At 47.8% G+C, this 24,868-nt stretch overlaps 9 protein-coding genes across 9 annotated transcripts; 6 read left to right on the top strand and 3 right to left on the bottom strand.

Annotated features, from left to right (window-relative positions):
* Positions 1–292: 292 nt before the first annotated feature.
* F5147DRAFT_781516 (uncharacterized protein) lies at positions 293–2,540 on the top strand (the record flags this gene model as incomplete). The annotated part of the gene is made up of 7 exons (XM_041442650.1): positions 293–427; positions 476–1,111; positions 1,176–1,277; positions 1,337–1,381; positions 1,430–1,492; positions 1,550–1,868; positions 1,951–2,540. The coding sequence occupies 7 exons, from the start codon at positions 293–295 to the stop codon at positions 2,538–2,540; spliced, it is 1,890 nt and encodes a 629-aa protein (XP_041285025.1).
* A 1,411-nt stretch (positions 2,541–3,951) lies between these two features.
* F5147DRAFT_659119 (uncharacterized protein) lies at positions 3,952–6,079 on the bottom strand (the record flags this gene model as incomplete). The annotated part of the gene is made up of 6 exons (XM_041434549.1): positions 3,952–4,466; positions 4,522–4,882; positions 4,918–4,977; positions 5,027–5,140; positions 5,179–5,880; positions 5,942–6,079. The coding sequence occupies 6 exons, from the start codon at positions 6,077–6,079 to the stop codon at positions 3,952–3,954; spliced, it is 1,890 nt and encodes a 629-aa protein (XP_041285026.1).
* A 308-nt stretch (positions 6,080–6,387) lies between these two features.
* On the top strand, positions 6,388–8,432 carry F5147DRAFT_781518 (uncharacterized protein; the record flags this gene model as incomplete). The annotated part of the gene is made up of 7 exons (XM_041442651.1): positions 6,388–6,787; positions 6,839–6,892; positions 6,944–7,111; positions 7,159–7,863; positions 7,910–7,993; positions 8,061–8,144; positions 8,197–8,432. 7 exons carry the CDS (start codon positions 6,388–6,390, stop codon positions 8,430–8,432), a joined length of 1,731 nt encoding a protein of 576 aa, XP_041285027.1.
* A 354-nt stretch (positions 8,433–8,786) lies between these two features.
* On the bottom strand, positions 8,787–10,982 carry F5147DRAFT_781519 (uncharacterized protein; the record flags this gene model as incomplete). The annotated part of the gene is made up of 5 exons (XM_041442652.1): positions 8,787–9,889; positions 9,941–10,105; positions 10,151–10,254; positions 10,303–10,724; positions 10,776–10,982. The coding sequence occupies 5 exons, from the start codon at positions 10,980–10,982 to the stop codon at positions 8,787–8,789; spliced, it is 2,001 nt and encodes a 666-aa protein (XP_041285028.1).
* A 566-nt stretch (positions 10,983–11,548) lies between these two features.
* Positions 11,549–11,815, top strand: F5147DRAFT_554455 (uncharacterized protein; the record flags this gene model as incomplete). Its single annotated transcript, XM_041430470.1, has 1 exon — positions 11,549–11,815. A coding segment is annotated over one exon (267 nt), but the record flags the coding sequence as incomplete, so codon positions are not given.
* Positions 11,816–11,899: 84 nt separating this feature from the next.
* On the top strand, positions 11,900–13,107 carry F5147DRAFT_748587 (uncharacterized protein; the record flags this gene model as incomplete). The annotated part of the gene is made up of 4 exons (XM_041440086.1): positions 11,900–12,118; positions 12,162–12,553; positions 12,768–12,967; positions 13,049–13,107. 4 exons carry the CDS (start codon positions 11,900–11,902, stop codon positions 13,105–13,107), a joined length of 870 nt encoding a protein of 289 aa, XP_041285030.1.
* A 3,101-nt stretch (positions 13,108–16,208) lies between these two features.
* F5147DRAFT_659124 (uncharacterized protein) lies at positions 16,209–17,921 on the top strand (the record flags this gene model as incomplete). Its single annotated transcript, XM_041434550.1, has 6 exons — positions 16,209–16,349; positions 16,409–17,005; positions 17,066–17,140; positions 17,190–17,234; positions 17,284–17,578; positions 17,629–17,921. 6 exons carry the CDS (start codon positions 16,209–16,211, stop codon positions 17,919–17,921), a joined length of 1,446 nt encoding a protein of 481 aa, XP_041285031.1.
* Positions 17,922–20,867: 2,946 nt separating this feature from the next.
* F5147DRAFT_764906 (uncharacterized protein) lies at positions 20,868–23,205 on the bottom strand (the record flags this gene model as incomplete). Its single annotated transcript, XM_041440732.1, has 8 exons — positions 20,868–21,463; positions 21,509–21,896; positions 21,938–22,048; positions 22,101–22,130; positions 22,194–22,223; positions 22,276–22,395; positions 22,441–23,007; positions 23,062–23,205. 8 exons carry the CDS (start codon positions 23,203–23,205, stop codon positions 20,868–20,870), a joined length of 1,986 nt encoding a protein of 661 aa, XP_041285032.1.
* A 282-nt stretch (positions 23,206–23,487) lies between these two features.
* On the top strand, positions 23,488–24,795 carry F5147DRAFT_659126 (uncharacterized protein; the record flags this gene model as incomplete). Its single annotated transcript, XM_041434551.1, has 7 exons — positions 23,488–23,527; positions 23,576–23,668; positions 23,729–23,854; positions 23,905–23,967; positions 24,018–24,128; positions 24,191–24,409; positions 24,474–24,795. Coding segments are annotated over 7 exons (974 nt in total), but the record flags the coding sequence as incomplete, so codon positions are not given.
* Positions 24,796–24,868: the final 73 nt, after the last annotated feature.

Raw genomic sequence — 24,868 nt, forward strand, 5'->3', positions numbered from 1 at the left:
AACACAAACAGACCTATTTGATGATGATAGTTCAATCCAAGGTGTTGATGTGTTAATAGCTGTAGGCATGGCAACCAAATACATCGGACAATGGTAGCAACAGGCATGGTATTATGTTATAATGTAATTACACTGAGTCTACATTACCGTGCTTTCACAAAGTACTTTCTCGGAAACATCCACAACCAACGATCTTTATATAAATTCCGATACTTGTGCAAATTCTTAGTGTCACCTTTCTGTCCTTGCCGTGTAGTTGCATTCAACAAACTTGTTTGTTTTGAACACCGCTATGACCCCCGAAGTAGCGAATGACGTGCTCGACACCATGCTTGCGACTTTGCAATCGCTCATCAAGTGTTGCATCCACTTGAAACAGGGCGATCCAGAAGCTCTGAAGCTATCGGATGAAATTGCTAGACGTGTTGTAAGTCTACTTTCGTTTACATTCATCTGATTGTTTAAATTGGCACAGGCAAAAGACTTGAGGCTTTATGGGGGAAGTGCAACACCATTCTCCCCCCAGCTCTTGTCCTGTGCAGCCGTTGTGCGTCAATACTCCAAGGGTGGCACCTTTGAAAGTTTGCCCGACTGGAACTCCGTGGTCGATGATGATCCATGCATCAAGAGCCACCTGCGCTTCCACAAAACATTGGACTACCGTCCTCTCGCTGCAGTTGGAACTCTTCCCATTTTGAAGGTTCGAGCTACCGGGTTGTCATCTATCATTAAGCCTCTTACTGTTCCCGCTGCTGTCCGTCCTTTCATAAAACAAGCTCCCACACTGGAAGCCAACTTGGCGCTGCTGTCTCCATTGCCGGCCTCTCTGGAGCTGGAACCGTTGACTCTTCTTGCTCCATCAGTCACTTCTTCTACACCTGCAACAACAAAGTACAAGCTCTTCGTGCCAGGCAATATGTCGAACAAGGTCAAGGTTACTCCGCACTCTACGAATGACAAGAAGAGAAAGGCTGAAGAAGACAATACCAATTCGGCGGACACTCCCAGGTCCCCATCTAGATCGCGCAAGCAGAATCTGAAAAAAATCAAGAAGTTATCGTCGCATTATGCGCAAGATCAACTCCGTATAAAGAAGAATGGAACTACAAAGGTAGGTCTAGTAACCGTTTCCCATAGTAAATCGCTGATGCAGCTGGTCACTGACATTGCCCAAGGAAACATCATTGTCAGCGGGATCTGAAAAGGTATCGGACCCGGAAACTCAGGACGCGATTGACATGGCCTCTGATGATAGTTTCTGGGATGCAGAAACTAGGGTGAGTGACTTCCAGCTCTGGCTCGGTGCTCTGTAAAACTAACTATACAAATATTTCAGCCTCGTGATTGGGGTCTGGATTCAACGATTGCCACAGAAGTGGAGGTATGTTTGTTTGACCTATCAATGGCAGCACATATTGACCCATGTCAGCATTCCATTCGCTACCATCCACAGAAATGTGACAAATGCAAGAAATTAGGCATACCTTGCATTGTTCTGCCGGACAAAAAAGTTGGATGCATGTGACTCACTTGCGCCAATTGTGACAAGACAAAGGTGACTTGCGCAATAAATGGTATGGGTGTCCGGGACAGGTTGCAGGCTGAAGCCAAAGCAAAGGCAGTGGCACGAGTAGCCAAACCTCCCAAGCGCTCCCAGTCACGTGTCCCCAAGGTCCGAGCAGTCAACAAGACACTCAAAAAAGTTTCACCGGCTGCACCGAGCATTCTGGCAGTACCTTCAGCCGCCGATGTTATGGAAGATAATGTCGAACATGGCGGTGAGCACAGGACCCTCCAAAAGGCTGCACCGAGCATTCTGGCAGTGCCTTCGTCCTCCCATGTTATGGAAGATATTGTCGAACACGGTAGTGAGTGCAGCTGCGCCAGAATTGCATTTCGACTCATTTGTAACCGCCTTAGATGTTGAGGAATGACCGGTACATTTGACAGTGGCTCCTGCCGAAGCAACACTGTCCCCACCAATTGCCACACCAATGATGATCAACCACCCGATGGAAGCCAACCATCCGGCGGAGCCCGAGCCAACTGCAAAAGACATTCTGCAGGCCATCTGGGACCTTGAAAGCAAGTTTGACCTCCTTGCTACGAATGAGTGGGTGGATGCATTGGATGCCAAGGTCGTTTTAGTGGAGGAAGTCTTTGGCCACCGGCTGGCAATGTTGGAGCAACGCATGAATTCCTCCGATGCACAATGGAAGGCGATGTCATCATCGGTCGGACATTTGACAAATTGTCTCCGGGACCACAAAGACGACCTGGAAGCCCACAGACCTCGTGTGAACACCACTGCCTATGCACCTCCACAGCACCCGACTGCTCAGCTTCCAGCGTGGCTCCATGGTACCGGTGGTGTCGATGATCTGGGTATCTCCACAGTTGGCAGACAGTGGACACATGCATGGGACCCATCTGTCGCGACAGGTGTGCAAGGCTGCCTCGAAACATCTGCATCGGCTATGTGGACGGGTTATCCTCCAGATACCCCCGTTCTTCAGGAAGCTTCAATTGAATCCTCTTGATTGTCCAACACGCCATCCACCATGTCTGATAGGTAAATTGTCGGATCGACGTAAGTTGTTGGACTGGTGTCATGTAATTTCATACTGTTTTGTGACTGCTTAGTTTATATGCTTTACTTTGGATACTAATGCTGTAGTTGACTATTCTTACTGCATTTACATTCCAAGTTTGATATTTGAGTTCGCAATGCCAACAAAGGAAGGCGGGACTTATCATCATCTCCGGTGCAAATTGCATTTGTGGGTTGCTGAATTACCAAGGCTCAAATTTTGGTCAACACCTAGGGCTGTATTTGTTTGCCGGTTATTCTTTACTCAAGAGAAGTTCCATTTTGACATATAATGCTGCCTAACGGGAGTCCCCAAATAGAAATATGCGAAACATTCCATGATAAATAAAGGACCTGCGCATGATAGGAGATTCAATTTCCGACCTAAACATATATCTAAATATTCAGAATCACTCCATTTGGTTGGTCTTGGTGCTCGATATGATCGATTCGGCTCATCCATCTCTATCTCCGAGAATGAGTCAGCTAGGATCATTTGCGATGAAAAGGGTCATGGGATCAGTGAATTTGACCCGGGACAGAGGAAATACTAAATTCACTGAGCACATGAGCTTCGATTTCGTCTTAGGTCCGGTTCTGGAGATCATTGGTTGGGCCCATCCATCTTCCTCGCTGATGCTAGATTCCCTTGGCCCATAACCTTGACGGATGGACTAAACTGATGATTGCAAGAAGACTTCCCCCTGGATGGTGCCGGAACGCATAACGGATGGACTCGGCTACATAGTTCGAGCATATTTGAGCTCGGAACACGTGACAAATGGTCCTAGAGACATGCATAGGTATTATTCATTAATTTTATTCTAGTTTAAATCTAAAAACAATGGCATTGATCACATTGATTGCATTGATATAAGTGCAGGAGGGTACGCTTTGGAATTGTACGTCCCTTGTATCTGTAAGGGTCTGGAATGGTTTTGGCTGACATTTTGTGCTCACAAATGTATGGCCACACTCGGGGGCATGGGGAATGCTTTAGTAGCATCAGAATAGAGTCTATAGGTTTGTGTCAAAATATCTGGATTCACATCCTGCCAGTGTAAATATGGCGGATGACCCGTTTTATCATCTATCATCTCATGTGCACCATTTGCATCATCCAAGCACATATCTTTGCATTTGTTCTCATACCAAATTCAACTGGCCTGGTGCACTACAATTGTAATAAAAATCAATTCAAATCCCATGTAACTCTGAAATACAAAAGCAGGAAACAAGATGAACTCAGTGCATGCCACTGGTAATGATTCACCCCTCCTATTTCGCAGGTGTGGGGCGCAGGTGAGCCTCATATTGAATGCCGATGTCCCGTCGTCACCCTCTACATCCATCATACCCGACTAATTGCATTCATGGGTGCGTTCCCTACCAACGGTTGAGATTCCCAGGCATTCATCAACGGGGGCATTTTGGGGTGCATATTTGGTACCATTGGAGGAGCCAGGACGGTGAGCGGCCGGATCATTCTTATGGATTTGCAAGGACATTGACAGATTACCCATCGATGACGTGACCGACTGCCAACACGCATCCGATGCAGTGATCTGTTTCTCCAGCACCATCAGCCTCCATCCAAACCTGTCCTCCACCAAATCAACCCTTGCATCCAACACGTCCACCCGCTCATTGGTTGCAAGGAGATCGAATCTCCTGCCAAGGTCCTGGATGCTCCGCAAGATGTCTTTTCCGCTGGGTTCAGGCTCCGGGAGATTGGTGGGTCCTGGTGGCTGCAATGGAGCCGGCATTGAAATGATTGCAGGGAGTCCCATTTCCGATGGTTTGGAAGGGTCCGACGACTGCATGTTTTGGGGCGCTAGCAGAGCTGGATGCTTAGGCCTTAAGTTCGTCGGTTGTTCTGAGTTAGGGACAAAAAGTTTAATAAGTTTGAATGATATCACGAATAGGCATACCATTCAGCGGGTTGTCCACAGTAACAGTCTGAGCCACACGAGTGGACGAACGAGTGGCTGGTTTCATTGTCTTGGCCGGAGAAGATTTTGCCAGATTTTTCACAGCAGGGCGTGACTTGTTCACACATGTCCTAGGACGTTTGGGAAGAGGATTGATATTCGGTTCACCAACAGCTTCCTCCACCTTTACTTGCAACCTCTGCCGGACACCAGCGCCATCGATCGTGCAGGCAATCTTCATCCCATCGCAGTTTGCACAGGTTAGTCTGATGCATCCGAACTTCTTGTCAGGGAGAACAATGCAAGGAACCTTCAACTTGACGCATTTGTCACATTTCTGGGAGTGGTAGTGAACGGAAAGCTGGACCATGCGTTAAGCTAATATTGACCACACACATTTGCTTGCCTGCCTACCTCCATTGTGGCAATGTTGGAATCCAAACCCCATCCGGCAGGCTAGAAGGGTGCAAGTAAGACTTGCATCACCGAGGCAGAGACGACTTACCCTAGTTTTTTCATCCCAAAAACCTCTGTCATTTACCAATTCTGTTGCGGAGGTGTCTGCTAATATGGCATCCGGAGCCACAACATTGAATGTCTTTACTGACAATGTCTTCTGCTATATCAATTTCTCGTGAGCAATGAACAGATATATACCGTCAGAGTCACCTTAACATGGATGGTACCAGCGTCTCCTTCGTCTCCTCCATCCGACATAAACTTCTTCTTCCGTTTGCGAATCGGCTTCCGGGAAATGGGAGTTGGTGTGAGTCCATGCGCTACCTCTGCTTCTTTGCTGTCATTGTCGCTCTCTTCCGCTTTCCTTTTCGTCTTCCTGGGCTGTGCAGTTGTCTCTGTCTTCATGCTTCCAGCCGTATGGATACCGTGTCTCACCATCATGGGGGCAATGGAACGTGGCAGGCAGGTCGGTGGCTGGAATACCAATGGGGGGGCAGCACTGCTTCGGATGTCTGATATCATTAGTTCTGTTACCGGAACCCCCAGAGTTTGTAACCTGGGCATACTTGGTAGCACTTCATTACCAGCTGATGGAACTAGTTGTGTCGCCTTCCATGAGCCGAGCTGAGGGGGTCTAATTGATTCCGCAAGAGTCTTTACCATGGAGTCCGCCAGCACTGTGGTGAGTTGGGGTTTTGCAAAGGTGGAGGAGCGGTAGTCCACAGTCTTGTGGAACCACGGGTGACTCTTAATGCGCGGGTCGTTGTCGATGACAGTCTTCCAGTTGGGCAATGACACAAAGATGCCAGCCTTGGAGTGCTCCCGTACTATGGCGGCACAGGATAGCAGCTGAGGGGAGAACAATGTAGCACTCCCCCCATAAAGCTTCAAATCTTTTGCCTGCACCAAATTGAGTTAGTTATCCAAAAATACGGTACAGATCTGGTGGAGCAAAACTCACCAGGCATCTGGCGATCTCATCCGATAACGTCAGCGTGCCTGGATCACTTTCCTTTAATTTCATACAATGCTTCATCAACGATTGTACAGTCTCGAGTGTAGCCTGGAGAGCGTTGTTTGCAATTTCCGAAGGAGTCATAACGTATATAGAATTTAGTGAGCAACGGGTGATGGTATATGCAAAGAAAGATGACTTCAATTATTTTTCATAAGTCTCAGGATTTATACCGATACTTTGGTTATGGGCGTTTCCGAGAACCCGTGGCCATTGTCTAAGCACAGTGCTGTGGACCTGTTAATAACATAGTCACATAATACAACTTCTTCTGTGATCATTGTCCCACGCATTCCGTTGCCACAGTGGCACAGTCGGGCAATCCACATATCTAAGTATATCTTGGCACATTGTAATCCTTCCCTGACCTCCTTATTTCACACAAAACAGTCATGTTTGGAAAACACGTTTGTTTTGCTACTTCGGTATATTCGGATAATGGTGACTTGGTCACCAGTGCTACCTCTCACAGTAGCTATGACAAATCCTCTGACTCCCACAGATCCACGTGCAGCAACTCTCCGGAGATAGCAAAACACAAATTGGAAGGGCCGCTCGCCTGGTGGAGTGGATACACACCATTAGACTCATGGACTCCGCCAATGCCTGCCCAGATACCGAGATTTAAGGGCCTGATCGGAGTGGAACCTTATATAAGGTTCAAATGTAAGTCAGCTCTCGAAGCTTCTGATCCGGGATTGCTAAAAACGCGCAATGCAGAATATAAATTGGCTGACGAGGTACGGTTGAGCCAAGAGTGGACAAACGATCCCATCACAAACAGGGACATAAGTATGTTAATTCTGGCCCGACTTGTATCGCTAAGCTAACCTTACAATGCAGGATATGACATGTGCTTCTTCGGAGAATTTGATGAAGTTACAAGCATGCTAGCAGGTTTGTCACATCCCGTCACAGCCTGGATATATTCTAATAAGATTGTTGAAGATATCCATGTCCTTGACATGGTTCATGGTCACAGTCATGCCGTGACAGCAAAGGCCAGTCCACAATCCCAAGGACTTACCAACTTGGACCAGTTGCCTCTCGGTCGCATACAGGAGAATGGCGGTTCCATGGATCAATCCATGTATGAAGATGAGGGACCGGATGGATGTGAGTACCAATTTATCCAGCTTGGATGGAACTAATCGGCGGAATAGCTGCGGATGATACCGCCGGATCACCAATGACGGACCCTTATGACTGCAGTTGGGGGAACAAATCTGCTGCCGAATATATCATCCCGGGTTTGGTCCCAACAGAGCAAGCAGATCCGTACGACTGCAGATGGGAGGATCGGATGGACATTGAAACACCAGGAGTGAAGGAAGTTCCTCAAGACTTTGAACACGAGGATGATTCGATGAAAGAAGGCCTGGGACCGGGTCTGCCGATGGTTGAGGAAGAAGATGCCTACGACTGCGGATGGGAGGATGCTATGGAGATCCAACCTGCAGCCTCATCGATGACTCTCGGTGATGAAGAAGATCCATACAACTGTGGATGGGAGGATCGGCCAGATGATGGTGAGGTGCTTACAGCATTGGTGATGGCGCTTGAACGCCCAGAAGATCCATACGACTGTGGATGGGGGAATCAGCAAGATGATGGCACGGCGCCCATCTCCAGTGTTGCAATAGAGGACCTTTATGATTGCGGATGGGAGTATGAGGAGGACGCCAACGGTGTGTCCCAGGTCGCAAATCTGGAGGACCCTTATGACTGCAGATGGGGAAATGATGATGCCGACAACCTGGATGTTGTATCCAGACATGACCCTTCAAACAAACAAAAGGGTCGCTGGATGCACAGTCCAACACCGATGTATGGGCTCGATATAATCGACTTGACATCCTCATCTGCATGTAAGTTACATCTCATATGCTATATTTGTTGCTAATTGCATTGCAGCTCAGAGATCAGAAAGCAAAAAAAGATATGAGCCGATGAGCATAGAGATACTGGAAGTCATCGACCTGACGTCGGACGCTGGATGTGAGTGTTTTGAGATATGCTGCATATGGTGCTAATTGTGCAGCTTGCTCACCATCTTCACATATAGCGTCCCAATGGAATGCTTTTCAGGAGGCCGGTCGGTCGATGCACCGTGCCATCCAGCGACTGAACAGCATCAGAACTGATCAGCGTAAGTCATGTTGACTTGTACAATGATTATACCTTACATATATTTGCAACAGGGAATGAGGATACACAGAATATGGTCACCGACAATTCCTCTGGCATACCCGACCAACTTCCGGCAGGTATGTTGAGGGCGAACCGGAGGCTCGTTGCTGCATACGGAGAAGCACAGGACAGAGTGACAGAGCTCAGTGAAGATCTTGTTGCAATCTACCGATTGCTGGACATCCACAGGCGCATTATGGATCTGTTGGATGCCATGATAACAAACCTTCAGCAAGGTGATGAGTAGACATTGGTTGATTTTCGGAAGATTTATGACTTGAATAATCGATTCATGCAAAGAACTGTGTAGTAGTAGCTTTATGTATTACCATACAAACAAATTGTACAATGTCCATGTCTCTATATCCGGAAGAGAGAGTTATGATAACAAACATGCAACATCTGTTTGTGCTCAAGTTCTTACATAGTCGGTAGCATATTGGGAGTTTGGCTTGCGTGCATGTGCCATGGGAAGGCGGTCAGAGGTTTTGCTCCGGGTACATTTTGAAGGAGATCCTTCCATAGATTCCTCAGCGACCCTTTTCTTCAGTCTCTTGGCTGCGGGCTCTTTCACATTCTCAGTGACCAGTTTTACGATTCCTCAGCTTCTTGTCTGTTTCACAGGCGACTCTTCTAAAGTTTCTTCGGCAGGACATTTCCTCCCTTCTTTCCTTGCATGTTCACCACCGGTCAGATGGCGTGCCATGGGCATTGCATGTGTCGCCGTTCTGTTTGATGCGGAAGCTTCATGATTGACATTTGCCTGGTTGGCAGGCGCGGCCTGACCAGCCTGGGAGGCTGGTCCCACCAGCCGAACTGGCGGAATTACCACTTCTGCCACTCTGGACTTAGATCGATCACGTGCAGTAACCTTTGCATTATGTTTAACAGCTTCCTTTTCTCGACTGACCAGTGCCCTGCTCCCCGTCGAGCTTATATTGGGGGTCCGAGCCTTGATATTTGCGGCCATATCCTTCCTGGCATGTTTGCCTGAAGCCGCAATCGCCTTTTGAGGGACATCCTGTTCGACCTCACTTTCAGAGTCATTGCTACTCATGAGAGCCACATGGTAGCCATGTGTTTGTGACCCCGTATGCAAGTTCCTCCCCTCCAATTGCCTTCCTTTCCGGGGAGGTGGCATATCATCATCTGAGTCCTCGGATGGTTCAGCAGAAGACCCATCGGCTGCCGTCCCTGTGTAGTGAATATCCTCCTCGGATGACTTGAGTTTGTTCTTGGATTTCTCGCTCTTGTTTTGGGGAGTTGAAGATGAGGCGCTCTTCACTACCTTGACTCCGGAGCGACGTGCAGCGGTTGGCTCGTTGTCCTTCATCTTTTTACCAGAAGTGTGTCCAGCCGTAGATTGCCTGTGATAACCAGGCTGCTTTGACTTTGATCCTGATGGTTTCTTCATCTGGGTGATTGGCTGTGCCCGGCTAGTGACACGCCCATCTCGCTCGGTTGCAAGGACGATGTCCTCACTATCATTGTCCCACCATCCTATGAATTCAAAGACATGCTCTTTGCCTTCCTCCTGTCTGCTATGCCAAAACTGTAACAACTCTGTGGCGTGGACCTGCCTTAACTTCAATGGCTCAGCGAGATCGTGACCATCTGGAAGATATTGTACGGGAATGATCTTGTTGTATCTGGGTATCACATATTTCCATGGTACGGAGACTTTGGGGTCCCCGCAACACTTCCCTTCAGATTGCTTAGATCATTAAATTCACCGGAAGAAGGAAATTGACCCACTGTAATGCCATGTCAAAAATGCCCAGATGACTGCCTTCTTTGTATCTAAATCCATGGACTCATATGCAGGGATTACAGGATATCCATCATCTCCGATGTCAAGGCTATACGTGTTGTCCTGTCTACCCCTCTTCCGAGCAACCGTATTTTCCTCCACATCGCCCTCTTATAACAGTTGGTTTCCACCGGATACATACTGAGGCAGCTTACTGAATACACTTGCAGCATATGCGTCCCATTCTGGCTCGATCACTTTCCAGTTCTGAGTCTTCATGAATGACTTGGCACCACCAAACTCTTGGTTATAGTCATGTCTGTCTGGAGCGTGAGAAGTTGCGGATACCAATGGTCTGAAAACACACCCAGATACCTGGACCTTGCTCTCTCCATCCTTCCAAGCTGACAACACAAACACCCTGATCCTGGCGCAGTTCCACATCTCCGATGCAAAGTGTCGGATCATACCGTCGCCTTTCTTTCTTGCAATCTCCACTTTGACATTGTCTGGAATGCCCTGACTATTCCATTTATCAGCTGTCTCTTTGGCTTCTTCAAGGTCTTCCGGTGAAAGCGATGCCATCAGCCGGTTCAGGTGAACCGTGTAATGGTTCATCATCTCCTTTGTTCCGGGTTTGGCACCAGTCTCGTCCTCGATTTTTCTCAAGAGCTCCTTCTTCCGGAGTGTGTCTATGACACTTCTCTCGGTCCATTTCTGCCCCATCTTGATGGGGGGTTTCCCCGGTTTCTTGGCCTTCGCATGGTTCCGGAACCATGTCTCATATGTCTGAATGCTGATGAGGAGCGCATCATATATATAAAATCAATGCCAATGCACCACTTTGCGAGCCTTGGACAGTACAATTGACATCACTGGTGCTTTTGTCCGGGCTTCCATGGTAGCCGCTCTCAAGATATTCTTTCGCTCCGATGAAGCAGCTGAGCGCCATTGCTCGAGATAAGACTGCAGGACAGCAATCTCTTCTTCATTTGCTGGAGGTTGTTTGTTGGACTCTGAATCAGAGGCTGAGTTGTGGTCTGACATTATCAAAGGACAAGGTTACAGATTGAATGGGTCGTGTTTAAATATTAACCTTTACCTTATTTGTGCTTGACCTCGGCTATTAAGCGAGGCATGAATTAGAATATAAGTTTTGACCGTCCTCAAATTCACACAAGTTCTCAGTAACTACATGGGCAAGTCTAGGGTAAGGACATTGGCTCCGCAGGGAACGGCGCAATGGGTGACATGGAAAACTAAGGAGACCACTCACGGCTTGAAAGGGAAGTGGTGCCCAGTCAAACCCAGTCCATCCATGCAATCCTCTCCAGCAAAGTCTCCCAAGAAACACAATTCCAATAGTGCATGGGATCGATGGTCCACCGATTTCAATGCTGACCATGAGGACTTTGGTGATAAGGAACCAATTGGTGCCCTCAATGTACTGTCAGGGAGAAAGAAGACGAAGGTGCATTACAAAATTTACGCCATGCATTCCACGCTGATTGATATCCCAGAGCCCAAATGATTATCTCTGGGAGTGGAAATTTCGGATGAACAATTATCTCAGGATCCTCCATGAACGAGAGGCTCCACCCAAAGACAAAAAATGCTGCATGTGCGGCTCCGAGTCCACTGTGTATAGGTGCTACAACTGCCTCGGTGACCCAGTATTTTGTCTGAAGTGCTGCAGAAATGAGCACCGGAGACTGCCTTTCCATAAGATAGGCAAATGGAATGGGGGATTTTTCGAGGAAACGTCTCTGACCAAGATAGGTATGGAAATTTATCTTGGGCATCAGGGAATGCCTTGTCCAGCACTTAGGGATATTCATGAATGGGAGGACACCGACGAGCCCATATATCAACCAGCAGAGGACTTCCCTACCATAGTGAAGCTTCCATTCTTGAACCGCAAGCAATGCATCACAGTCGTTGACAAGTCCAGAGTCCATTCTATCATGATAAGGTTTTGTCAATGTCCGAATGCTTGCACACCTGACAAGCAATTATTTGAGATGGGCATGTTTCCGGCATCCTTCACCCGACCCAAGACCGCGTTTACCTTTCTGGTGCTGGATGGTTTTGCATTGGACAACTTGGAATGCGGAACTTCGGCAATGAATTACTACAACAAGTTGAGAAGAATGACGTCAAGTATATTTCCGCATCTAGTCCTGGTACGTGTTGCGCATAGAATATCATGATTATAATTCCTCACAGGATCGTTACAGAGAATTAATGAGGGTAGCACGGCAATGGCGACAGCTGAAGCTGCTTAAATGGAATGGGTTTGCTTATGAGAGCAGACGGCCGACATCTGGGGAACTCGCCCTCTTTTGCCCAGCTTGCCCGCAGCCCAGCATTAACGCACCACTGCTGGCTGATAGGAATCCCCATGATCCCAGTTGGCTATATGCCCGATCCCTGGTCATGGACGGCAACTTCAAAGCAGAGCACCTTCATCCCACTCATCCGGAAGATGAAGTCTGGTTGACAGATGGACAATGCTTCATGGTTTCCAAAGACCAATACAAGGCTCATCTAGCCGTTGCGAACGACGTTGTTCAACCTTCCGAGTGCAATAACCACCGAGCTGTCAACCAGGCCAATGCGTCCTGACACAAACTAGAAGCTACTGGGATAGGCGGGTGCACGTGCGCCCGCCACGGCTGTTTTGTGCCTCATTCCATTGTGGATTTTCAAAAGGGCGAACAGTATGTTTCAGGATCCCGCAAATTTAATTCACTGGGTGACGTCTGTGATTAGGCAAATGAATATGGACTACGCACTATGTCACGCATTAAGCCACCACACTGATGGACTCAGCCAAGCTTTCACATTTTATGACATTAATTGTCAGTATAACAAACACTTCCGGTGTCGGGTGAATGAGAGCCTTCATTTGAGCATCCCTTCTGGAATGGAAATCATACCGGGCATTGGCCTCTGGCATGTTCATGGACACCAAGACAAATGCTATGTTTGGTATGCATCAACATTTATTACTGGCGCCGCTAGGATCGATGGCGAAATCATGGAGACATTGTGGGCGCCCCTGAATATTATATCTCCTGCCGCGAGAGGGATGTCCACTCCCCATCGGCAAGAGTGTCTCGATTACCAGATGAATGACTCCAATTTTATGAAGATGATTCGCATGAGTTGAGTCACAAATATCCTTGATGAAGACTTTCTGATCACATAATGCAGGCAGATTTCTTTGCCGGAAATATAAGGAAGCTATTAAGGGAGTGGCAGAAAGCGCTGCTGCATTTGACAAGCTCAATGAAATCGCCAATCCTAACATGGTCGCAACATGGCAGGAACAAGACCGAAATGCTCATTCATGTCGAGTCGCCGATCCATCTGTGATGGATATATTTGAAGTGCAGTTAAAGAGGGGTGAGTTTCTGCTCCCTCAACATCCGCTCCGCAAAACCGATTACATTGACCAGCACCAACACGGAAGCAACAGGAGCTAGCTTTGCTGTCTTCCGGAGCAGGCCAATTGCGTGGAAATGCGCAACAAGGTGCTGCTACATGGATTGCATCTGGTATTACCATAGAAGAAATGCAGATAGCGCTAACTATGGATATTTGGAAGCTCGGCAGACACCCTACGGAGACCCAAACCTTGGACATTTGCAGACGCCGGACAAAGTTGCAAAGTCGGATAGATGAATTCACCATTGTGGCGGCGACTCATCTAGGCGAGGGCTTCGATGTTGGTGACGAAATTAGAGATATCCGCTTGGACTTCATAGATGACGATTTGGAAGATGATGGAATTGATGGCAGTGATACCGAATCTGAACCGGAAGCCCATGGACATCAGCTGCGGGATCTCTTCTACCCTGAGAGGATCATGATCCCTCTGCCGTCTAATATCGGCGTAGCACGTTGTGCGGAGCTAGGTGTTGAACACCTCCTTGGTCAAGAAATTGCACTTTGGGAAGGTCAGGCCAACGATGCCTTGCAAGCGATCAGAATGCATCTAGCGGATAAGGCTGTGCTCTTTCGTACTGCAGTGCATCCGGCTACATCACAAGCAAAGTCAATGAGGACATGGACACAGGTTCATTCGGTTGAAAAGGTCATCCGACTCAACACCATGATTTATATGAAATGTCGGGCACAACTTGGACACCTGGAAGCTCATGGCCTACTTAATAAGTACCTCCAGATGGAAAAATGCCATCTCAAAACAACTGCTGCCGTGGTGGACCCGAATGCCCGGGGACAGCAAAATGCAACTCTCCCGTGGTTCTGGTCTCTAGACATACAAGGCGATTCAGTCAGCAGTGATTGGATGAATGAATGTATGTATTTGCAATCTGAGTATTTCGAGCTGAGGCTCAAGACACGACAGTTTACAGGGTTCATTGGCTTTGCACGAAAGCATTACGCAACCGATGGGCGGAAGAACTTGTACTCGTCAAACACGAAATGGGTTGGACCCTGTAGTTTTTCCTCTTCAAAGCAAGCATGTGGTTGACAAGGCTCACGTCGACCGGCGAGGCAATACCGGAGGGACACAAGTGTTATGCAATTCGGCAGGCCCATATGTATCAAGAACTTGCCAAACACGCACAGGCAAGCTTTATAAAGACAAATCCAACCTTCTGGCCAATTTCTTAATATATAGGCGTACAAAGTTGTTCATAGACCTGATATCTCATAGACAGCCCACTTTTCCGGACAATGGAGCATTCTCAATCCTTATTGCATCTGGTGACGTTGAGTGGACGCTCAGCATTGAAATTGATATCACCGCAATGTGTTTGCAATCTAACTAGACGCGGATGTCATCAGGTACCATGATTCGTTGGCTAAATGGCAGTCCGGACTCACTGCAGCAGTGATTGGAGCGGGAGTAGCAGTGGGAGTAATGGGAACAGCAATGGGAATGTGAGTAATAGAAGCAGTGACAGGAGCAGGAGGGATAGGAGCAGCAACAGGAGCGGGAGGGGTGGGAACAACAGTGGGACCAGCAACAGCAACTCTAGCAGTAACCCTGGCAGTGTTCTTCCATCAAGGAGGCATGTTGGTGGTGGTGGTGGTGAAGATGATTCAACAGCATAATTACTGGTTTAGATATATCATGACATCTGAAGAAACCCCAGAACATACCAACGTGCAGTGATCCTAAGTCCCTGATGGAAAAGCCCAAAGAATGATTGTCATGAGGCATGACTCCACAACTCATGCAAGTCAAATCTGATTCAGCAGTGAGTGAGGGGTGAAAAAAACTTGCGCAATTGTGCATACCTGGAGAGAATCAACTCCAACTTAAAACTCTAGACTCCAGAGGGCCCAAAGGTTTGAAGTCAAGCACATCTTCATCCTCAGGTGTAGTTAAATGATTGATGGAATCAAAACTGGATCTCCATCGATAACCACTCACTGAGCTGTCATTATTATGTCATATGGCTGGATTGCTGATTATGATGGTTCAGGAAGTCACAATGAGTCACTTGCAAGTTGTGAAGGTCATTTACAGGTAGGGCTGCAGCTGAATGACACTCGCAAAGAATTGTTGTTGAAGTTTCCCCTCACCGTTTTTTCAAGTCAGCTATATTGATGTCCATTCTGTGACATGTCATGATCGTTGTCTCCAGTAAGACTGATCAACACAAAGCTAGAGCCCTATGGAACTGAACAATTCCATTTGAAGAACTGACCTTCCGCTACAATTGCCAGTTCAGCTAGCTCATTTCACACATAAATCATATCAGGAGCCAATAAATTGTTATTAGTTACATAGGCTCTTATTCGGCCACGTTTGTCAAACACATCCACAACTGCTACTAGAATCATTGCAATGCAGTGAGAAAATAGTATAAGCTGGGCGGCGAATAAATAATACGGTTTTGACAACGAATAGGTTCTGGTCTGTGGATCCGAGCATCGGGTTTCAGAAGCCTCACATGTGGAAATCTTCGGGAAAATAAGCATAAGAATTCAATTGCAACCTGACCAAGATGGGTGGATGCAGGGTGGCACACAGTCTGGCTCGCTCAAACATGTGGTATCGGTTTATCCGGACGTTGTGGATGGATTATTACATTTGAATGCATAGGACAATAGTAGAACCACTCCTGTGTACAATACCATAACTACCGATCCACATTTTTCCATCCACAAGCCACAAGTCCCCAGCATTACTCGCGACCGGATTAATTCCAATCCAAAATTCTCTAAAGTCAACTTCTCATAACTGCTGTATCCACCCTGTTCACTACCGTATTTTCTTTCGAACCAGAAATCATGGCCATACCTCTGGAAGTAGCAAATGATGCCTTGAATGTCACACTCACTGTCGTGCAATCGCTCATGAAGCGGTGCATCAAGGTGAAGGAGGGTGACCCTGAGGCCTTAAGGCTGTCGGACGAGATTGCCAGGCGTGTGGTGAGTGTTTGTTACTTTTATTTGAAATTCTCCTTGTTAAACTAAGACATTCGACACAGGCAAAAGACTTAAAACTATACAGTGGGGATGCTACATCATTCTCCCCACAGCTACTCTCATTTGCCGCCATTGTGAAACAGCACTCGAAGGGCGGCGCCTTTGAAAACATCCCTGACTGGACCTCCGTCACCAATGACGACCCACGGATACAGAGTCACCCACGATTCGAGAAGACTGTGCACTATTGCCCCCCCTCCACGCTCAGAATTCCCACCATCACAACATCGACTGATATTCCTGCTACCGTCCCGACAACACCGGACTTCATTGTTCCGCCATCAGCAGCCTCGACTCCACCATCCATGCCATCCCACACGGTCCTGGGTCTCGTCGCCAAGCCGGTAGCGGAACCGAAACGATCTTTGTGGTTGCGATCGCGCAAGAACCCACCCGTTCTCGCACACTTTTCAACAGGTCCACCTGCAAGGTTTCTCCACCTGTATATGTCCGAGGCTGAGAAGAAACAGTTTTTGGAGGCTGGCAGCAGCAATAAAAGGAAGGCAGAAGATCAAGATGCTGATGGGGCCGTTGCGGTGGCCAACAAGAAGAGGAAGTCAAAATCCGATGTCAAACAAGAGCCAACCGGAGTAATCTATGTGAAATGAAAGGTATGTCTATTTATCTTTGGTTAGGCACCTAACAGCTTACCGCTCTAGGAATTACTGCCTGTCGCTACTGACAAGGATGTCCCGCTAGTCGCAGACAAGGGTTTCCGGGATGTAGAAGCTCAGGTATGTGATTCTCACTTAAGCATAGCGCAGACGTTGACACATTTCCAAGCCTGCAGAATGGGGCTCAGATTCTGATGTTGCTACTCCGTGGCAGGTAAGTCTTTTCTGCATCATTATATAAACACAGGCTAACAAATTTGAAGCATTCCGTTCGTTACCACCCCCGGCAGTGCGACAAGTGCGCCAAGTTGGACATAGCCTGCCTTGTCCTCCCCGACAAGAAATTCGGGTACACATGCCTCGCCTGCACCAATTGCGACAACAAGAAGATCACGTGCACAATCGACAGCGTTGGTGTCCAGCAGAGGTTGCAAGGTAAGGCAGCGAAAGCATCCTGTGATGCGTCCAAAGGCCCCAAGACATCCAAGTCCCGAGCTGTCTCCAAAACACTCGCGGCGGGTCCTTCTCACTCTCAATGGAGCATTGTTGTTCACGAAGGTACGTGTTCTCGTGGCCTCGGAACGAGTTGAGCTCATTGGATTTTGTAGGGGTGGAGGGAAAGCCCAGGGAGGTCCTTCCGGGCCGGCCTCAAATGCAACCGGAACACGGGCAATCCGTGCCCACCAACCTGCTGGAACCAGAGCCCACTGCAAGAGAAATCTTACAGGGCATCCAGGACCTCGGTAGGAAATTGGATCTCCTCGCCGTGAATGAGCGGGTAGATGCGTTGGAAGTCAGAGTGGGTTCGGTGGAGACCAACTTGCTCAAGCGGTTGGACGAGTTAGAGCAACGGCTCAATGAATCCGATGCCCGGTGCAAATCTTTGGAATCCCTAGGATAGATGGAGGTTTTTATGATAGCTTTTAAATACTCACTAGTTTAATTGGATGTACCTTATCACTGGACTCCCGCATGTACTGTAGATACTCCGGAGGACTGTGTACTATTATATGATTGCATATTCAGCCTGGCGCTGCATATTTATCCGAGTTCATTTCATTCAGTCCACACATATTGCGTGTGTATATGATACTGTTGTCACATCTTTGTCAAATAATAGTACTGCTTCATTTTAACTAAAAGTTGGTATCTGAGCATACACAAATTATATTCACATGATATTATTCTACCAGCAGGTGCATCCGGGACCACAGTGGACAAAAGTGTGAGCCGCACGATCAGCCTGTATCCTCTTGGTCATGCAAATTCCTGTGCTACTGGCCAGACGGCACCTGCATATATGCGATATCATTTATCAAAATACACAAAGGGTGCATCCAAAAGTGATTGATATGTAGTTGTATGTAGGGAGCCGTCAGCTGTAATACTGGCTTCCGGAACCCGTCATCACGGTGCAGTTGTGACAAGCCACAACCAATCGATTTAATACTGATACAGTGCTGAGTTTATACCACTGGTGCTTGATTATATTGTGTCTGAGATTTTGAACTACCGAGGTATGTTGCAACTACTTAGAGTCCAAAACAGTGTGTTTGTGTTCCGGCCCAACAATTCCTAAGCCCTCATGAGACCTGAATGCAATACATGCTTGTTTGCCTGAAACACTACTCACTGAGCGCATTCATCAACATTTCCTAGCCTAAATGTATATGCATTTGGGCTCAATGATTGTGCTCAAAACGACTAACTGGGCTCTTTCTTTACCCCTGCCGCCATGCAATCTAGCTTGAGCCTTCCAGAAGTTTGCCCAAGATTAGATACATTTGGACTGGACCTACCTGATCCGCACACTGAATTTGTACTCGGTCCAGAATAACCGGTTGGGATCTAAAACCTACCGACTGGGCCTATCTGCATACCAAAATATGCTGTGGGCCAGTTGGGCCGATACACATGACTTTATACGCACTGTGTCCAGAATAACCAGCTGGGCTCTTCCGGTACTTGTTTACTGGGCTTATTGGGCCCCTCTGGATAGAGCCTGACAAATTCCGTATTATACGGGCCACCCGACCTACATAATATCCCGTATGAGACGGGCCAGCGGATTATGGGCCCATGTTGTGTATATTCTCGATGATGATGGATGGGCCGGGACACATATTATTTCCGATGTTGATGGGTGGGCCCATGTATGCCAATGATATATATATCCTTGATGTTGACGGATGGGCCGGGGGAATATGATCATTCATGGAGATGGGTGGGCCCATCTGGGTAATATGTAGAGTAGGATATTATAGACAGCTGGGCTGAAGAGAGATGTAAGGCAAATATTGTTATATAGACGGGTGGGCCGACGGGGGTCTATTACATATATGGGTGGGCCGAGGTAGGGGAATATTACATAGATGGGTGGGCTGATGTGGGGTGTATTACATATACAGGTGGGCCGACGTGGAAAGTATTACATATATGGGTAAGCCGACAAAAGGGATATCAAATAGACGGGTGGGCCGAGGGTGTGATAAAATATCTATTACATAGACAGGTGGGCCAAGGTGGGGTATAATTATATAGACGGGTGGGCCGACGTAGGATGTATTATATAGACGGGTGGGCCAACATAGGATGTATTACATAGACGGGTGGGCCGACATGGGGGATAATACATAGATGGGTGGGCTGACGTGGGGGAATTGTACATAGATGGGTACATATATGGGTGAGCCTAGATACGTTTCATCAAGACATACAGCTGATGTAGCCACCAGCAATCAAACATGTAGGATACATGTACACTATGAGTGCATATACCTACCATCGACCACCGAATCTAAACCCCTAAGCACGAAAACATGAATCGACCATGTGTGGCATTGACCAATAATCGAGGACTGAAGTGGAAAAACCCCACACCTGAACCCTGGTGTGCAACATATCCTATTTCTAAGCATGGACACCAGAAGCACAACACTCACAAAAATATAGATGTCAAATTTTCAGTGCAAAACCCCAAACCGAGATTTACCAACCCCCGAACCCCGAAATTGTGGACTGCCGGGTTTTGGGGTTCGGGGGTCCCAGAACTCGGAACTTGGGAAATTTGGGGAGATCAATAAAATTTGATTTACAATCGAGTTGATTGACAAACACATTGACTTACCCATGTTTGAAATATATTTTTGTTGTCTCACATACCGAGTTCCGAGTTCCGAGTTCTGGGACCCCCGAACCCCGAAACCTGGCAGTCCACAATTTTGGGGTTCGGGGGTTGGTAAAATGTGTATGGATAGATAAAAGGTTGATTTAAACATTTTTGAAAGATGTCTTATATCAAATGTCAAGTCCCGAGTTTCAAATTCCGGGTTTTGGGACTCCGGGTTTCGGGACTCAGCACTCCAGAAACCCGGAAATCAAAACTCGGGACTTGATATTTGATATGAGACATTTTTCAAAAATGTTTAAATCAACCTTTCATCTATCCATACACATTTTACCAACCCCTGAACCCCGAAATTGTGGACTTCCGGGTTTCGGGGGTCCCGGAACTCGGAACTCAGTATGACACAACAAAAATATATGTCGGGGTTTGGGGGTTAGTAAAATGTTTATAGATATATGTAGGTTGATATAAACATGTTTGAAAAATGTCGTTAGTCTCAAATGGCAAATCCTGAGTTCTGGGTTTCGGGACTCGGCACCCGGCACCCAGCACTCGGGGTTCGGCACTGAAAATTTGACATTCGTGTGTTAGGGTTTAGGGTGATATCTACCTCAATCTACAGTTTCGAGTTCTAGATATCGGGACTGGTCATTAAATTATTCAATTGTGGCATAGGTAACATGCATTGAAAAAGATTTATGTACATCTATCACTGAGCAATTATGTAGCCATTTCAACCTCCTCACCAGGAAGATCAACCTTCCCCTCAACATCCAACTCCTCATCAGAAGAATCATATTCTGGCAGGAGGTTACCTGGTTCATTAGGGACCACAATATTGCCGGAGGATTCTGGCAAGAGGTTGCCTGGTTCATCCGGGAGCACAATTTCACCGGAGGATTGTGGACCCTCAGGCTGAACTTGGGTGGGCTCAACCATGAGACCTACCATAGCAGATCCATCCTCAACCGTCAAGGGTGTGGGTTGCATCACTGATATGTCCAAATCAATGAGGTTGGAAAGTGCGGAGGGGAGGGGTGAAATGGACGGGTGGGGACCAGATTGATCAAGCAAGATTGTTGCATCAGCTGGTGTGTCCAGAAGTGAAAATGAAGGGTGCCGGTCGACCACTGTGCACCGGAGGCTCTCATGGAGGCATTGCAGGGTATCAATCTTAGCATCCTGCTCCTGCACCCGAGCCTCAAGAATAGCGATGCGAGCTGCACCATCCTGAATCGCGATTGCCATGGAATGGAGATCTGGCATGGGAACATCGAGTGCTGCACGAGGCACTGCGAAGCTCAAAGACCGAACAGCTAAGTAAAAAATCAGGTCAGCAGGTCATCAAAAGTTTGGGTGACTTACGAGCTGGCGCAGGTGCAGGTCAGGTGTCTTCTTGGTAGTGATGGTCTTGCTGTGACCACGTGACTGCACCTGGGGTGTAGTTGCAGCAGGGATGGCCGGAGTTCGGGATGGGCCACGAGATTGACTACGAGTTCGGGCCCTTGACAGGGAGGGAGACGGAGCAGTGGATGGAGCAGGGGCAGATGTCTTGGAACGCGTCCGGCCGGTGGTAGACTTCCCTCGGATCCGTTTGGGCGGGGATCCCAGAGATGCTGGGTTGCATTTGATCTTCTTGGTGGAGCAGCGGATGCAAGACAAGCAGGGGAGGTTGGTCCTCTTGTCAAAACGGGTCGCGCAGGGCCAATCCTCCTTGACACAATAATGGCAGGGGTTGTTCTGTGGTATCTGTTAGTAGATGGACTAGGGGAATTAATTGGAGTACTCACCGGGCCGGGAATGGTGATATCAAATGTGGTATTGGCCAGGGGGTCACCATCCAAAGCGCTGGAAGTATCATCAGAGGACTCCTCAACTTCCGGACGACTGCTGGAGGTTGCCTGATAGATTGTAAGTACACATGTGAGTTCTGGGCGAGCTTGTAAGACTTACCCGAGCCTCCGGACGACTGACGGGAGATTCCTAATGCAATGGGCATGAGTCAAAATGATATATGCGAGTTCCGGACCTGTCCGAAAGACTCACCATGACCTCCGGACGCCTGCCGGCAGTCAGCTGTGGACACATGAGCATATATATGAGTTCCGGACGACTAAATCAGACTTACCGAAGTAGGCCCAAATGATTGCTTCTTGGGGGAACCAGGTGACCGAGGCAACTGGGGCGTCCTCACAACAATGGTGGAGAGCTGGGGAAGAACGACCTCCGGCACTCTACGCGAAATCGGCTGCAACAAATTGAGAGCATGTCACAAATGAGCCAGAACACATACCTGAACAATTGGGTCTTCATCATCTTCCGACTCCACAAACGGCTTTGACTTGGGGAGTCGAGTTGACTTGACACGCTTGCGACCCTTCATCGCCGACTTCGGAGGTTGGGAGGAGTGTCCAGAAATCATCGGGGACTTCCTCTTGTTGCTCCCTCCGACTTCCAGCTCCAGGTCAACAGAAATGGCCTTACCTTTTCCTTTGTCCCGGAACTCGGTACCCGTCTTGCCGGAAGGTCCGGCGACAACGGGAGGGGAGGGAATGACAGGGGCGGGGGAAGGAACAGGTGTGGGGGAAGGGACAGGTGGAGACAGAAGGTTGACAGTCAGTGGGCCAGTGGAAGGATTAGGAACAACAGGGAGATCACAGGAATTGTCACCCAACGCCTCCCAGGCACGGACTTGCTTGCGCCAGGCGTGTCTAGCCACCCGGGGGTCATCATGGCCAATGCCGTGCCAGTTGGGCAATGCCCGGGGAGTCATGGAACGCACCCTCATCAGCTCCTTAGAGCAGGACACCACAATGCCAGGGATGTATTCCCCTTTCTCATGGGCCTGGATGATGTCAGCCTACCTGGATATTAGAAACATCAATGGTAAACTAATTTAATGAGTGCAACTTACCAAAAGAGTGGTGACCTGCTTTGTCAGAGCAAGTTGGATGTCCACTGAGCCGGCCGGGATGTGCTGAGCGCCAGCAATGATGCCTACAAGTTGAGCAGTGGATGCCTTGAGGTCGGCCAATAAAGATTGAACTGGAGTAGACATTTGGATTGAGTTGACAGATGTGAGAATGTTGAAAGCAGGGTAAAATCTGTTATCACTAGAATGAAGTTTCAAAGAAACAATACAATTGAAGGACAATGTTGAAAATTGTTGATTGTTTGTCTTTGTTTGGTCATGGTTCAACTTTCGGCAATTGCCGGCCATGTGTTGAACTTCGACGTTATCTGTTATCAATCAGTTCATAAGTTCATCAGCTCATCAGATATCATGAGCTCTCAACCTGGGATCAGATTTCATGACCCTCCGGTCACTGAATCCACCTCAATGGATGTGGATGAGTCCTCCAAGTCCCGGATGTCCCTTGGTATGTTTTTTTTTGCTGATTTCAGTGAATTGATCTGACATGGTTTAGATCCATTAGATGATATATATCTTGGGCCGGATGATGAGTTAGACTCTGATTCTGGGTCGTCCGGTGGTTTGGATCTGTTGAATGCGATTCCCGGTATGTTTCTCAATTCAAATGTACATATTCTACATGTGCAAATTCATGACATACTTCCAGATCCATCATATCCGGCGCTGGCAGATGGACTGGCCCTGTATGATGACCCAGACTTGTATCTTGGTCTGGAGAATACCTTGATTTTGTCTGATGATGCTCCGGCTGTACCCGATTTTCCTATGGCTGGTGAGGTTATTCTTTTCATCTCATGTTCATTTTCCATGGCATTTCCCCAGTGAATGAATCAACTCCCGAACCTCATCCGGTTACTCTGGCTGAACCAGAGGCACCCATACCTTGTAGGCATATTCATATCATTTCATGTTTTTTATTCATGTTATCTCCCAAGCTAATTCAGAAACTCCCGAACGTCAATCGCCCGAGCCGGAACTCAACAATGAAGCACTGCATGCCATGGTTCAGGAGTTCATGCCAATCGGATCTTATGATCAAGCTGAAAGTATGTATACAACAGTTGATTATTTATCTCTGCTAATGTTCTGCAAGTTCAAACAATTGTAGATCGCCTGGGTGATTACCAACAGCGTCATGGAAATCTTCCTGCCCCTACAGTAGCACAACTTCTTGAGGCTGACAGACCATTCAGGATGGCATGGGCTGAAACATGTGACAAACTGTGGAAAGCAGATGCGGACCTCCGGAGGATGCAAAGGGTAAGGGAGTCAACCTCCGAAATGCTGAAGGTATTAGATACCCTCATTGAGTTCTTTGAGGACTCAAGTAACATGTAAATATCAATCAATGTCTGATAGTAGACACATTGCAGTATACTTTACCTACTCAGTACTCGCTGCCCGGTTGTCTGTGCTCGGTACTTGGTACTCGGTGCTCAGTACTCGGTGCTCGGTGCTCGGTGCTTGGTGCTTGGGGTTTGGTGCAGTATACTTTACCTGCTCAGTACTTAGTACTTGGTACTTGTATACTCCACCTACTCAGTCCTCGCTGCCCGGTTGTCTGTGCTCGGTACTCGGTACTTGGTACTTGGTACTCGGTGCTCGGTGCTCGGTGCTCGGTGCTCGGTGCTCAGGGTTCGGGGTTTGGTACTTGGGGTTTGGTACTCGGGCCTTGGTACTCGAGATTTGGGATTTGGGATTTAAGATTAGGTGGTTAGTACTTTGACATATACACAATAGCACATATGACATTACACATGAGGGCAGGAAGATATATCTACATTAA

Source organism: Suillus discolor (assembly GCF_016758755.1).
Source record: "Suillus discolor strain FC423 chromosome Unknown F5147scaffold_140, whole genome shotgun sequence".
Taxonomy (NCBI): domain Eukaryota; kingdom Fungi; phylum Basidiomycota; class Agaricomycetes; order Boletales; family Suillaceae; genus Suillus; species Suillus discolor.